The 16,112-nt window shown below is 36.4% G+C and overlaps 1 protein-coding gene across 6 annotated transcripts in view; it reads left to right on the top strand.

The window, feature by feature from the left end:
• LOC126819075 (multiple PDZ domain protein) overlaps window positions 1-16,112 on the top strand; it is a 243,265-nt gene that overhangs the window by 80,081 nt on the left and 147,072 nt on the right. For 5 of the 6 annotated variants that reach the window (XM_056100528.1, XM_056100526.1, XM_056100530.1 and 2 more), the window contains 3 exons: window positions 13,716-13,850; window positions 14,682-15,077; window positions 15,601-15,745. In XM_056100528.1, the coding sequence (XP_055956503.1) occupies window positions 13,716-13,850; window positions 14,682-15,077; window positions 15,601-15,745 (676 nt within the window). The remainder of the gene's footprint in view (window positions 1-13,715; window positions 13,851-14,681; window positions 15,078-15,600; window positions 15,746-16,112) is intronic. The other variant, XM_056100527.1, reaches the window with a different exon arrangement.

The following is a 16,112-nucleotide window of genomic DNA, read 5'->3' as shown; positions in this document are numbered from 1 at the left end:
GAATGTTAAACCTCATTTCTCTCTCCCTCTTTATCAAAGAAATAGATATGATTAATTTCATATGCCATCATATTCAACAAGAACGACTATCCTATGAACCAGGAGGCAGTCATGACAGCTAAGTGGATGAGACGCTGGCTTGCTAGCATGGAGATCGCCGTATGGTTTCGTATATGTCATTATAACATTACTTTATCTCTGTGATGTATGGCCAGATCTCACTCGGCAAACCTCAACAGATTCCAGTACCCTACATCTAATCTCAGCTGTATGACCAAGTCCGCCATTAGAACTACTTTCAAGTTCCCGGATTACAATGGCGTTGTCCATGACGACCAATGACGTCATTCATGACGACGTATTTTAAGAATGTTTTATCTTACAAAATTTTCAAAGTTTGAAGCTGTTTTTCTTTCAAGTTTATCCGATTTTCTTTAGACAAGGACAAATTTGCACTGAAAATTCTACACACTCTTCGAACGACGCAATTTTGAGAACTTCTTTCTAAACGCGGGCAAGTTTCCCTTATAAGTAAACCGGTGCCACATTGCAAATGTATAGGCGTAGGTACATATCACTTACTGTCATACAGCCGAGGCTAAATGTAGGGTACCGGAATCTGCCGAGGTTTGCCGAGTGGGCCAGATCTGTCTCAAATTTTGCTTGTAGTTGTAATCTAATTTGAACAGTCTTGAAATAACTGGTTAGTCAAATCTTGGCAAATCAAGAATTTTTTTTTTACCGACCCTCTTTAAATAACTCTCTCAATAAAAAAACCCTTGAATGTTTTTGAGTGCAAAAAAGCCACTTTTACTTGATTTTGTATGTTGTAATAGAGAGGTAAGGGCAGTGAACTCTTGAATAAAATATGCCTTGATTTCCATTCATAGCTTTAACTGAGAAGAACCATAGGAATTCCTAAGCATCGTTCCCACTTGTCAAGGATAATTATTATTTGATTATTAACCCACGCTTTACCCATAACGTGTCTGTCAATCTGGTTAAACACAGATCCTTTTTCGATTCGTTTTTATAGTTCAAAATTTTGTTTTACTTGTCTTTACTACATTTGGATCTGGAAGACTTGTTATTTAACTTGTGTTCTGCTTGAAATGAGGGGTCAGCCAATCAAATGGTCTGTCGAATCGGGTGTCTGACCATTTTTGCCCAGAACTGTGGGTAATCCACTAGTAACATCAAGGCTGATTGGTTAATCAAATGTCTGACGTCATAAATCAAAAGTCGGTCTTTTGACCCCTGATGTGACCTATTGCTATAACTTTTCAGATCTTCATGTAGTGTAGGCCATCGAAAGTATAAAAAAACGAAACGAAATATAGATATGTATTTTAATCAGATTGTTTGTCTGTTCATATCATCCAGACGTGTTGCATATTCATATTTTATTCTATATTTATTTTCTATGAAAACTGTAAAGATGTACATATACATGTATGTATATGATTGTATTGGCCAGTGGCCTACATTGAATTGTCCCCTGCACCCGCCCCCCCTTGAAGTTTTTTTTTTAAAAGAGAATAAAAGATTTTTATTTTTCGATAACACATGTCACTTTAAATGGACATTAAATTGGAAAAGCAGGAAGTTTTATCTCCTAGTTATGTTTGAGAATATCCAGACATTTTTGAACAGCAAATTTTTGTCAAGACATAGGAAAATTCAGTATGTATTAACCAGTTTCAAATAAGAATATGACAGTTTTTGTCTACAGCAAGTGCTTCAAGTATCAGATTACATAGTTGTTACATTGGTGCTTGACAGTTCTTTCATAAACTAAAATCAAATACAGACAGTAAAAGTAGCTTCATCAATACCAAGTGTTCTGTCATGAAGGCAATTTCCTGTCTGGCAGACTGTCTGTTGTAGGATTCTATCCTTTGAAATGAAATGAAATGGGGTTTAACATCCTACTGTTCTGCTCCTACTGGTCTAATGAAGATGGGAATACACTATGCAGTGTGCTATGAGTGAAATTTTGCCCTGGCAGTGGTACTACGGCCTACTCTTATTTCGAATTCCAACTGTCAAGGGTTCTTTTACGTGGACACCAATGTGTACACAGTACCTCAGTCTTTTGTCCCATCTGAACCACTATACATTTTCCCTTGCCAGGGTGTCCGTCCTACATCACTGACAAGGGGAACCACACCCGAACATCCTGATGAATTTTCTCGGCCAACACAGGGATTGAACACAGGACCTTCATGTTAGCGAGCCAACATCCTACTCACTGAGCCACCGTGGCTCTCTCTCTCTCTCTCTATGATTTGAACAGGAATAACAGAATGTGTCCTCCTAATTGGTTGAATTGAACAGAAACTTCTAATTTCAGTAACATGCTTGACAGCCCCCACGTGGGTGTGGGGGTGTGTGTGTGATTATAATTGTTTGGAGTAAATAAAGTATATAATAATAATAACAGAGTACATTAGCGTACCTGATCAAATGTAGAAATGTACTAGGTTCGTTTCATTACTGTTATTTTTCATCATGGTCAGTAAACGTTTCTGCAATATTGACAATTCTCCCGTGAAGAGAAACTTTTTAGGATCGCGGAGAAAGGAATTTCCATTCGTTGTACAGATCAAAAAATGAAACGGACGCGTTATGCAGCATGTGCAATACTGCAATTGATATATAGCTTCTGGTGGCATATCCAATTTACGACGACATGTAAAATCGGAAGAGCATAATAGAATTGGCAAAGCTGTTAATTCCAGTAATGTGACATCTTTTGCCCATTTTATACCAACAAGAAACAATTCAGGCAGAAACACATTTTGTAATGATGGTGGCAGAGCATAATTTGTCTTTCAAATTTGCCGACCATTTCATATAGGACTGTATACATATATAGAATGACAGCCACTGACAGGACTAAAAACAAAAATAGTGTACATATAAGCTTATATTTAAAAGCGTTAATTAAAAGATTTTTGTATAAAGTGCAAAAGACAATCTGATTAAAATACAGATCTATATTTCGTTTCGTTTTTATACGCCCACATTTAAATGTGGTCGTATATTGTCGTCGTCCGTCCGTCTGTCCGACAATTGTTTTTTTGTTTATCCAAATCAGTTTATTATTTGCCGTGACTGTTATAATGCCAAATAGTCTATGGAGGCAAGTATACGTAATCATATAGAAAAATTGTGATTCACCCACAAAAACATCCATATTAGACTTTGAGTAGGAAGTATCATCGAGGGATGAAATGACTGAAATTTTCTATTAAATGGTTGCATTTCATGAAGCATACATAAATTGACACTTATCTAATATGTCCTATGTGAATTAGTAGAATAAAATTGATTTTAACAACCACTTGTCCTAGTCTAAGACTACCCCTTTAAATTCATCATGTCTGTCTGACGTTTGACCTTTTCTCTAGAATCTTCGAAAACATCAAAAAAAACAAAAACGAAAGAATATTCAAAGCCATGAATAAAGGAAGCAAGAAATCCATGTTTAAATGGCGACGTGAAAGGCAAATTATTGACATTTTAAAGCAGGAATAGAAAACAGTTATTTTTACTAAAAATCCATCAACCCTGTAATCGTCATTAATTCAAAAAATTTCAAAGTTTTTTCTCCAGATCAATTTTGGAAGTAGTTTATGAAAGATGAAATAATTTACAGGTTTGACTGACTCGATAAAAAAAGATGTATGAAATTGTCTTAAGATATTGACAGAATTCATATTGTGTTTGGAGTTTTTCCTTTATATTGAACATTAAGAGAAGATTATGCAAACGTTGACTCAGCTTCTGTCTGTCTTCTCTGCAGTTTTCTTTCATGCTGGTTAGAGGATCAATTCTTGGTGAAAAATGCTGGAATATGAGAGAACTGCACTAGAGAGGGAGAGAGAGAAATAGGGTTTAACGTCCATTCGGCACAAACTAGGTCATTTCGGGACTTACATATGGTTCAATTTTATTTCAATAATTTGCTTACGTAGAGGGGTCTTTAGCAGTTGTAGGAAACCATAGGACCCAAAGAAAAAAGACGAGGTTGGACAGGCGTCCCTACTCCTTGTCACGTACATCCGGGGATCAAAACGACGCCAGTTGACTCAATGACAGACATTATGATATAATGCGCACGTGCTAACCATTCGGCCATACCCACACACACACACACACACACACACACACACAAACACACACACCTCACCACTAGAGAGGGAGTTACAGGGTTAAATGTCCACTCAGCATGAACTCGGTGAATTTTACCCGAGTACCTGGAGAAAAGCAACAACCTGTCATGTACAAAATTTGGATTGAACTCATGACTGTAGCAATATAGTCTCTGCGACTAACTACTGATGATAGGACCAAGCGTACCAATAAAACAAGCAGAATAATAGAATTCAAATTCATTACACAAAATCTGATTTAATAGTTTTCAATAGTTGTGGAAAGTCTTCGATTTCATGCAGTATGGTAAGTCTTTATTGTGATCTCAACTCTAACTGTAATTTACTTCACATTTGATGTTCACAAATTAAATTAACTCAAAATGAAATGATGTTTACAAAAGATAATGCTGAATAGAGCCTCGCTGTCCACATCTGAGACAAACTCCATCCACAGTAGAATTAATATTGGTACAGATGGCACGCATGGCATCTTGTTAAAATGATTGTTACATATTGAGAATTGGTATCAATTTGATTAGGTGTGTTATAATAGGTAGTAGTTATTGGATTATGGGTTCTAGCCAGAGAAAGTTAACCGCCTGCCCTCGCTTTAATGGTATCTAGTCGTAAACCGTTTTCATAAACGGTGCTCGGTTCTGTCTTGGTTAGCATATATAGTGTTTTTACAGCAGGGTTTATTAGTTCGGTCTGGATATTATTTCTATAATTTGGATCAATAGTAATAATAACCAGTCTTATTGAATGAAATATTGTTTGTTATAAAAATATTAAATGGTCTTGCATCTTTCTGCGTCAATTTGAAAATATAATTGGAAATGCGGTCTTGAAAGCTATGATGGGTTCACACATCATAGATCCCTGAAAAGAAATACTTCTCCTTTTTTTTCTGATAGATTATAAGAAAATTGAAAATGTCAAGATTTGACCTTAGTGTTATTATGTATGCCATGTTGTCTAACCCTTATACAATGTGGTACTTCTACAAGAATAAAGTGAAGACCAGATACACAAATAAACCACCTGTCACAGACAATGTAAGGCACTGGGAGGTTGGATGGCCGACTGGATAGCATGTGCGCGTTGTATCTTAAGGTCTGTCATTGAGTCAATTGGGTGCTTTTGATTTCCCGGTTGTATGTGACAACGAGGTCTGTCATTGTGTCAACTGGCGTGCTTTGGATTAGCCGGTTGTATGTGACCACGAGTAGGGTCGACTGTCCAACCTTTTCTTTGGGTCCTCCGGTTTACTCCCACTGTCCCATTGCTAAAGACCCCTTAGCACAATCAAATTTTTGATATAAAATTAAACCATATGTTAGTCCCAAATGACCAGGTTTGTGTGGTGTGGATGTTAAACCCATCTCTCTCTCTCTGGTTAAATACAGTCCTTTTCCTGTTTTTGACCAAAACTGAATTGATTATTATTATAGATATTATCATTATTTGTGCTATTCAATTAGTAACTTAGTGGCTGTTCTACTGACATTAATTTGATGTAAATATTTTTTTAAAAAATATTTGCTCATTGCTGGCCTTCAATTCCACTGACAGTTGTCTGTTCGTATGGCTTGTTCGTACAATATACATGATTACTGAAGAACATGGGAACATGGTGAAGTGGCACATTGTTACTCCAAAGATTATTGATCATGAATGCAGGAAATGTCCTGAGTAGAAGTGTTACTATATTTGGGTTCAAATAAGAGAAAATTGTTTTAATTTGTTATTAACAATTGTACGTAATTATGAAGGAGTCTGTATGTAGTGTTAAAGAGGACTGTTATTACTGAAGCTGGTCAGAGAAATGAGTTGTATGTTAAATGTGTTGTCATGTTTCTCTCGAATCATCTCGCTTGTTGATACACTCTGTATGTCGACTTCATTCATTTATTAGATTTTTCATGGTGTCTGCCTTATAGCCAGTCGTTGATTCAGCTCGTATGAGCATTGGAAAGCAAAGATCAGTGTTAATACAATTAGTGCATTGAAATCGGGATAGGAGAATAATTGTACCAGTTCTCTGAAATCATCAGTTGATTTTCGACGTATTGGAATTTCTTGATTCTGGGTTGAACACTTCAAGAGATGGAGGCTCGTGGATGACTGGTCACAATCAGCCATAGGCCAATTGCTAATATGAAGAAAAATGGTTTAGGATAGTGAATTTGTTGTGTACAGTCTAGAATATTGTCATGTAATGGAGAGAATGTGCCAAATAATTACGGGTGATAAAAGAGATTTCATTGTTATTGGTCATTGACAGCATCGTGTTCTAAATGTGTGCTGTTGGATGTTAAAAGTGAATTGTTTGCAGAGATAATTCTCATTTTGTCCCGTTTTTTTTTTTATAAATGAGGACAGTATGTGCATTAAGAGATTTGTGATAAGAGAATAAGAATTTGTACATGTATTGGAATTAGACAGAATTGTTGGGAGTGATTATATGTACATCATTGGGACATTAGCTCTAATCTGATAGCAATTTGTTAGAATAGCACATGGACAGTGTTAGTTACATTAAGGTTCATGTTGGCTTTATTTAAATCTACTTGATGACATTCTGCTGTTGATGGAATCTTTCTATATATTTTACATGAAGGTATTTTTTTTTGTATCTGTATAGTCTGTGATTAGAATCCTTTCATCTAACAGTGTTTATGACTCAAATAGTTTCAAGGCTATATATGTATAGAGATTTATAGAATTGTGCTGTGACAGTGACGTTTGCCAGTGCTGATTGGTTTATTTAATTCCACTGTTTACTGGAATCTATATCGATTTGAATCTCTAGGTTGACAATCTTCATACAGCTGTATGTTTTACTTATTAAAGTCTGCATCCAAGAGTTTACCTGCAAATTACAATTTTAAGCCTGTGTGTTGATCAAAGCGTTTACAAATATATCAGTAGGATAAAAATATATTCAGATTTTGAAAATTTCTACATATAAGTGTATTTCTGTTTACATGCTGTTCACGATTGTGTTTATATCCAGATTTCGAAAGTTTCTACATACATAAGTGTATTTCTGTTTAAATGCTGATCATGATTATGTTTATGGATTTTGTGATTTACAATGTTTTATTCACCAAAAATGTGTAGAGATTTGTAAAGTTTGCCACGTCGTGATGTCTTTAAATGGAGCAAGTTGGACGTTCATACCACGATGTAATATGTGGGGCACTAGTTGCTGCCATGTGTTATTTGAAGTCAAGACAACATGCCGTAGCCTACCCACAACTTCCCATCTGTAAAGCTGAACCGGTATATAATTTTATATTACTTCTTTTAGATTTGAGAGGGGTTGGATGGCCAAATGGTTAGCATGTGCGCACTGTGTCATAAGGTCTGTCATTGAGTCAACTGACATGGTTTCGATTCCCCGGTTGTACATGACAAGGAGTAGGGTCGCCGGTCCAACCTCGTGGGTTTTCTCCGGGTCCCCGGGTTTCCTCACATTCCTAAAGACCCGTACGCGCAAGTGAATTATTGAAATAAACCATATGTTGGTCCCGAAATGACCTGGTGTGTGTTAAGTGGATGTTAAACCTCTCTCTCTCTCTCTCTCTCTCTCTATTTGAATGTTTACCTTCTGCCCTGTAAAGCTTGTTTTCCATGTTCGTATTTACACCAACGAAAGTCGATCTAATGCAAATTTAATTTGACCATTTCCATGTAACCGACCGAACACGTCAATAGAAAACTAGCTCTATACCTGAGTTTCTTATTTTGGGACATTCATTCAAGTTTTGTTCATGTGGCTATTGCTTGATTAGTCATTGACCAGTATATAAAGTGCCATAGTAGCTGGGCTTTACCTTGAGCTGTAGGTTTATTTTTTAACTTTTAAAGCTTTTAGTTATTTTTTGGACATAAAACCATATCTTTAAGATGAACTTCTAAACCATTTATTCATGGCATGTAATAAACAACCCCGTTTGTATAAGGTAATGTGTACTGTTGTTCGGATGGGACGGAAAACTGAGGTCCACTTGTCAGAGATGTATTGACCCATGATATTCCCTCCCCCCCTCCCCTCCCAGTGCCGCCAGGTAATATTGGGTTGTTCAGATGGGACGGAAAACTGAGGTCCACTTGTCAGAGATGTATTGACCCATGATATTCCCCCCCATCCCCCACAAACAATATTTATAAGCTCCCAGTGCCGCCAGGTAATATTGAGCTGTGTGGAACATGCTAGAGTTGATTCGTAGCATATCTGACAAACGATACATTTCTGTTACCGGTTAAGCATTATGATTATAATGTTGAAAACCGCATTGAGACCGCGTGATTGTTTGCCATTTGCAAGGGGGCACAAAAACTCAAGGGAGCGCAAAAACTCAAAACCATGACGCAGAGCTCGTCATTGCGTCCCTCTCACTTAGCCCCTGTCACTTGTCCAACCTCATGGGTTTTCTCCGGGTGCTCCAGTTTCCTCCCACTGCTAAAGACCCCTACGCGCAAGCGAATTATTGGAATAAAATTGAACCACGTATTAGTTCCGAAATGACCTAGTTTGTGTCAAGTGGATGTTAAACTCTCTCTCTCTCTCTCTCTCTCTCTCTCTCCCTCCCTCCCTCCCTGCTACTTGAATTGTTCCACATTCATTGACACCTAACACAGGTATACAGTACTGGTATATATAATATATGGACATATGCATTTGTATAAAATTATCTTTGAGACGATCCATTAGGCAGACGAGACAACTCAATTTGTAATGTACACCAAATTATTCCAAATCTATTGACCCATATGACACTAGTAACGATTGACGAGAGGAGAATATTGATTAGCTGACTTGCCTTCGTTAAGATTTCCCCTTTTTTTTTTCCTCTTTTCTTTCAATATTTAAATATTGTGTCCTCTAACATTAGAGCTAAGGTCATAAAAATCTGATGTCAACGTCTGTGTTTATTTGGACTATTTGAGAGACACAGATGTTGATTGTCGCGAAAATTAAGGAATGTTCTGTTCCATTCCAAGAGGAGGAGTTACATGTAGGTAGCTGTTTATTTGGACTATTTGAGACACAGATGTTAATTGTTGCGAGAATTAAGGAATGTCCTGTTTGAGGGACACAGATGTTGATTGTCGCAAGAATTAAGGAAATGTTCTGTCCCATTCCATGAGGGGGAGTTCCATGTAGGTAGCTGATTGGTTTAACATGTGTACAATAGATCATAAGTGGTGTGGTATTGATTCACCGCTTGTACGTGACAAGGAGTAGCGTCGCCAGTCCAACAACCTCATGGGCTTTTCTCCCAAGCCCTCTTGTTTACTCCCACTGCTAAAGACCTCTATGCGCAAGCAAATTATTTAAATAAAATTAAATCATATATTAGTGGAGTTTCCTGCCATTGCTAAAGATGCCTATGTGCAAGCGAATTATTGAAATAAAATTAAACCATATGTTAGTCCCAAAATGACCTAGTTTATGTCAAGTGGAGATTAAACCCCATCTCTCTCTCTCTCTCTCTCTCTCTCTGACATTAGCTGCTTTACAAATATTTTCAACTTCTCTTTCTAAATACATGTATGTCAGTTGGATTTTAATATCTCTTAAAATTCTGTTTCATTACCGTTTCCATGACAACATACTAAGAGAATATTGATACATATGACAATTTATTTTTTGATATACATATCGTGACTGGAATCAGATGTTTAGCTTGAAATTGCATGAAATTGAGATAATGCGACCTGATCCGAAGGGTTAATGGATTGTGGGATATGATAGAGTGAAGTTTATTAACCTTGATTCATTCTCCGAATATCAGATCATTGAATTACAGATCATTCATTTACCAAAAAAATTCTCATGAATCCTTCATGAATTCTTTCTCCCGTATTGCACAATTATTTAAAACTCGGGTTGTTTTTGGTAATAGAAGTTTTAAGACATTCTCAATAATCAATAAATAATAATATAACCGAAAAACATATTTCTCGTGCATTAGTCAATTCATTATTGACAATTTTTTATGGAAGCCAGAAAAAATTTTGTGCCGTCAATAATGATATCTTTAATCATTCTAGATGTTGAATATTAATTTAGAATTAAAGCTTCGGTCGTTGCATTATTTTTGAAGAATCTCAAATGTTTGACTCTCTTTTCTTATAACATACTACTTAAGACATGCATTATGCAAGAGGTAAATCTGCTTATTGCAGGTTTTTCTTTAGTCCATGTAAACTAATAAACTTAAACATACATTATCTAAGAGATAAATCTGCCTATTGCAGGTCTTTCTTTAGGCCTGAAATGTTATCTAAATGATTAATTAGACATTATTAACATGAAAAGACCATAATCAAATCTTGATGCCATCGTTAGCCTGCGATATTTACTGGATTTTAATTCGATCTGCTGTTCAACGTCTGTTGATGATTAAACACAAAAATGGATAATCAAGACTTTGTTAATTATCGTGACAGCAGAAACTATGACAATTGAGGCTACAATGATTTTAAAATAAAGCTTTCTCTGCTTGAGTGAAGCAATATGACTGAAATTTTCAGCATATTCCCCTTACATCATCTAGTTTTTAACCATTATAGTGAGAACTGCCAGCTCTTTATCTAATCTTTATGAATTATGTACTAAGACCCTGTGCCCTAATGCTGAACATCTCTTACTTGGAAAACTGACCAGTAACATAAGTGTGGCAATATATATATAGCCCATTTGGTGTTGACATCTCAATAGACTGTTTGATGTTATCAGTCTGATATTTATTCAAATAACTATTCAATTTCACCTATGGATGTATTTAGAATTGTTGAATTTCACTTATAGATTTTCACAAAATAAAAGTAGATTTGGGATGATTACTTAAGATTTAATCTCTATTGATGATGAGTAGGATGTTAAACCCCATTTCATTTCATTTTAGGGGGGTGATTTCGAATCCCTAGTTGTACGTGACAAGGAGTGGGGGCGCCTGTCCAACTTCGTGGGTTTTCTCCGGGTCCTCCGGTTTCCTCCCACTGCTAAAGACTCCTACACATAAGCGAATTATTGAAATGAAAAATTTAACCATATGTTAGTCTTGAAATGACCTAGTTTGTGTCAAGTGGACATTAAACACGATCTCTCTCTCTCTCATTCCATTTTATTTCTCTTGATGAGTGAAAAGATCAAAGGAATTTTGACAAGTCAACATGCTAGTAAGATTTACTTCTCCGAATTGACCCAAATAAGAGACTTAGTAAAAAGGATTCACGTAATTATGGTAAATTAGATGATTTGGGTAAATTTGTATGTCTTGTATGTCATAAGTGTTAATTTCTGTACTCTGGTGTTGAGAAGTTTGATAATTGAAATGAAATAGGGTTTAATGTCCTACTATTCTGCTCCGACTGGGCTAATGAAGACGGGCATACGCCATAAATTGTGCTATGAGGGAAATTTTGCCCGGACAGCGACATTGTGGCCTACTCTTTTATCGAATTCAAACTGCCAAGGGATCTTTGAGAAGTTTGATTAATATGCTAGACTAGGATAAGGTGGTATATACAGCAGAGATGTGATTTAATGTTATTGAAGAAAGTGATTGTATTAGATAAATATACATGCGATGATGATATAATCTGAAATATTGTCCGTAGGTTGAGAGAGGGGGATACTAGCTATAAATCAATGTCAATTCGGAGAGTAGGTTTAGAACTGTTTGAGACACAATTCAGAAATTTGTTTTCATAGACATGCTAGTTATTATATTTTCTGTTGATTTATGGTGATTCGCTAACAAATCGACAGACTAATTATTTGACAGTAACAGTGGTAGACTTTTCAGCTTATATTTTAGATGGGCAGTGGTGGTAGTCGAGCTGTGAGACATTGTCTTCTTAATTAGAATATCCTGGTTTCAAATCCAGGAAGGGGGGTTGGATGGTCGAATGGTTAGCATGTGCGCTGTATCAGAAGGTCTGTCATTGAATCAACTGGCGTGGTTTCGATTCACTGGTTGTACGTGACAAGGAGTAGGGTCACCTGTCTAACTTAGTGGGTTTTCTCCGGGTCCTCCACTTTCCTCTCACTGCTAAAGACCCCTACGCACAAGCAAATTATTGAAATAAAATTGAACCGTATGTTAATCCCGAAATGACCTAGTTTGTGTCGAGTGGATGTTAAACCCCATTTCTTTCTCTCTCTCAAATCCTGGAGTGAGCCATGAAGATTGAACCGTCATAATTTTTCAAGTCTGTTTCTTACTGACAATGAAAGCAGTCCTTCACATTTACAAAATCATGCGGAAGCCATAAAAAACTGCCAATTTCAAAAACGAAAAAAGAGCTCCTGTAAAAAACGCTACTTAATTATATTGAAAGAGTAATTCTACATTTTCTTGAATAAAGGAGAGCTGAATTGTATTTATCCTTTAGACTTGTTTAATATTCTCTTTATATGTTCATATTGAAGATACACTGTTAATCATGTTGAAGAAAACACTGATTAGCATACTTTTGTATTATTTAACTTTATTTCATACTCTGCCAGTGTGCTTAAAACTCAATTGAGAATGCATGACAACTTGTACCAATGACCACTCCGGGCACTCGGACCAAACCAATTTCACGAAACTATTTTTGTCCGTAGCTAGATGCCCTGCAGTATTCCAATTATAAAATGTTGCATACATCTCCTGACCTATCAGTACCGATTATCAACGCAGTGAGACAAGCCGTACATAAAATGCAGTGAGACAAGCGGTACATAAAAACATTTGGTACACTGCTGTATATAGCAGAGTTACAGACCAATTCAGTGAAAATTCAGTTTTACAGAATTTGTTTCATCTAAACATATTTGAATATGAATTCGCAGTATCAACCGCTTATAAATTCTTGCATTGAAAAATCTTTTGGTGTCTTGAAGGGGACTTGTATTGCTTCAGCAATATTCTTAGAATACTTGTTTATTATAATGTCATTATATTTGTTTATATAATCAACTGCATACAGAATAATTGTTTATTAATTTTGGTTGTAATTGTTTATTAAACATGCATTATGCAAGAGCTAAATCTGCCTATTGCAGGTCTTTCTTTAGGTCTGAAATGTTTTCTAAAGTATTAATTAGACTGGCCTTAACTGATCCTGGCCTTAATCAACTCTTGATGGCATCAGTTTTCTCCGATATTAAATAGATTAGAATGGTTCAGCGATACTTTGATTTAATCAAATATGGAGGACCAAGACTTAGTTTCGATCAACCAGTACAGTGGTTGAAGTTATTGCACACGTCCGTCAAACCTTCAAAGGCTAATATCTTCGCTTGCAATAGAGTAATTTGAATGAAATTTTCAAATTATTCATTTTACGTCATCTACTTTCGAACTATTATAGCAAGAATGGCTAGTTCTTTATCTAAATCTTACATAATGTATCTTTAATTTTGGTTGTATTTGTATATATTACAGCTGAGTACAGAATAATTGTTTATTAATTTTGGTCATATTTGTTTATATTACAGCTGAGTACAGAATAATTGTTTATTAATTGTGGTTATATTTGTTTATGTTATAGTTGAGTACAGAATGGACACAGATAGAGGTTATTGATCTGATTAATGATGGTACTGGTTTAGGATTTGGTATTATTGGCGGTAGAAGTACAGGTGTTGTTGTTAAAACAATACTACCTGGTGGCATAGCTGACAATGTAAGTACATTTTCTCTAAAACAGTGGTTCTCAACCTTTTTTTGCCAACGGCACACCTTTGAACACATGAAAAAATAGCAGCACACCTGGCTAAATATATATGAAAAATATTTGAATTTTGCAAAATAAAAACATGGCAAGTCAGATGGAATACAACCGTAGACAGAGATTAGTCATAAACACATCGAATGACTCAAACTAAATAAAAAAAACCACAGCTGTGAACTTATCAGTAGACACCAGTGAATACTCAATTGGGATCACATGGTTTTTCACATTTTCTTAGTGTGCCGTTCAAAATTCTGTGGTTGAGAATCACTGCTCTAAAACAATACTTCCTGGTGTCATAGCTGACAGTGTAAGAACACATTTCTCTAAAACCAACTCAAACCCCCGCAGTGAATCTCTGTGATCATTACAAAGAAATGTCTATACAACCCCAATCTTGGTTCTCAATGATATAGGGCCAATAAGATTAATGGTGTTGAATCAATCAAGTGGACATCCACCCCACCCATCCCAGATGTGCTGTGCATGTGAAGTATCCCAGGTAGTTGGACTACCAAGTAGAGTAAGCCAATATATGATACTGTTGAAAATGCCTACCAGCTTTCAGAGGAATGTGGATCGATGACAGATGTTTACCAAGTATTAGGAATGAATACAGATTCTCCGAATAGATTTGATATTGAATGAATGTAAAAGAAATTAGTGCTAAATACACAAAATTAAATGATACCCAGGTTACAGTGAAAATATCTGGTACTAATTCGGTGTGATCATTGTTTCCAGACCTGGTTCAAATGTTATTATTATTATTTTTTTGATTAGGACGGTCGATTACGCAGTGGGGATCACATTCTCCAGATTGGCGATGTCAATGTTCGCGGGATGAGCTCGGAACAGGTGGCTTTAGTGTTACGCCAGAGTGGCAGCCATGTTAGATTGATAGTGGCCCGATCGATCTTAGAACCGCCACCGTTCCAGGTTCCTCATGCCCCTATCATCGCTACCCATGCCTTAGATGAACATCTTATGCAAATAAATGAGATAATGGCCATGGATAACCAGGAGAGTATAGATCAGGGAATGGCCGATGAACAGAATGAATATAATAGAAGAGGTGATGCCGAAAGAGATGCCGCGATAGACATGCAGAGGGAGAGGGATAGAGAGATGCAGAGAGATAGAGATAGAGATATGCAGGGACAAGTTCAAGTTCATCCTGTAAGTAGAAGTTTAGAATCTTATCGTAAAATTTTCCCATATTGTATTTGGAGGTTTTATTTTCAGTAAGGTCATACTTTATTGAATCTTCCTTGTCAGTGGTGCAGGACAGACGGCCTGACAAGGGACAAATTATATCTAGTCATTCTGATGGGGCGAAAAACCTAAGTACTGTATACTCATTGGCATGTATGTAAAAGATCCCTTGGCAGTTGGAATTCAATATAAGAGTAGGCAATAGTGCTGCTGTCTTGGCCAAATTTCTGTCATAGCACACTGTTTGGTGTCTTCATTAGCCCAGTAGGACCCCATTTCATTTCATTTATTTTATTGAAATATTGAATAGTTAGATTTCAGCATGTGGTTTAATGTTAGATAATCTATTTGAGTACATTTTGGCATGGATTAATTCGAGACAAATCAGATCATGTCCAAAAAATTCAAATGATCGTCATTGGCTTGAACGGATAGTTCTGGTACAATATTTTAAAAGTGATTATTTTGTATTTTTTTATATCTGTAGTATTTGGAATTACAGCAACCGGCGTATGAAATGAACGAAGATTTGGATGGTGCTGAAGTATTTGATGTTGATTTAGTTAAAGATCATCAAGGTGTTGGTATCACTATAGCTGGTTATATAGGAGGAGAGGAGACCCCGGGAACAGGTAGGATAAAACTCCTTTTATTCAGGGATGCGATGGCCTTTGGCACTGGGAAAATGATATTCCTAATTTTGTTTGTTCAATTTGAGCTCTCTGGCTTCTAGGGAGGTTGGATGACTGAATGGTTCATGCGTGCACGCTGTATCATATAAGGTCTGCCATTGAGTCAACTGGCGTGGTTGTAAGTGACAAGGGGTAGGGTTGCTTGTCCAACTAGGTCTACAGCACATTGACTCTCTCAATGTCTATGACTCGAAATCACATGTTAGAGGAGATAACTCTGTTTGATTCCTAATTTTCAAAGATGGCTTGACAGAGTACAAGACTGAATCATCGAGACTGAAGGCCTGTTGGTCTATGTCTTGCCGTA

Source organism: Patella vulgata, chromosome 4, assembly GCF_932274485.2.
Source record: "Patella vulgata chromosome 4, xgPatVulg1.2, whole genome shotgun sequence".
NCBI lineage: Eukaryota > Metazoa > Mollusca > Gastropoda > Patellidae > Patella > Patella vulgata.
The sequence above is the reverse complement of the archived record's forward strand: the minus strand, read 5'-3'. Positions and strand labels throughout refer to the sequence as shown.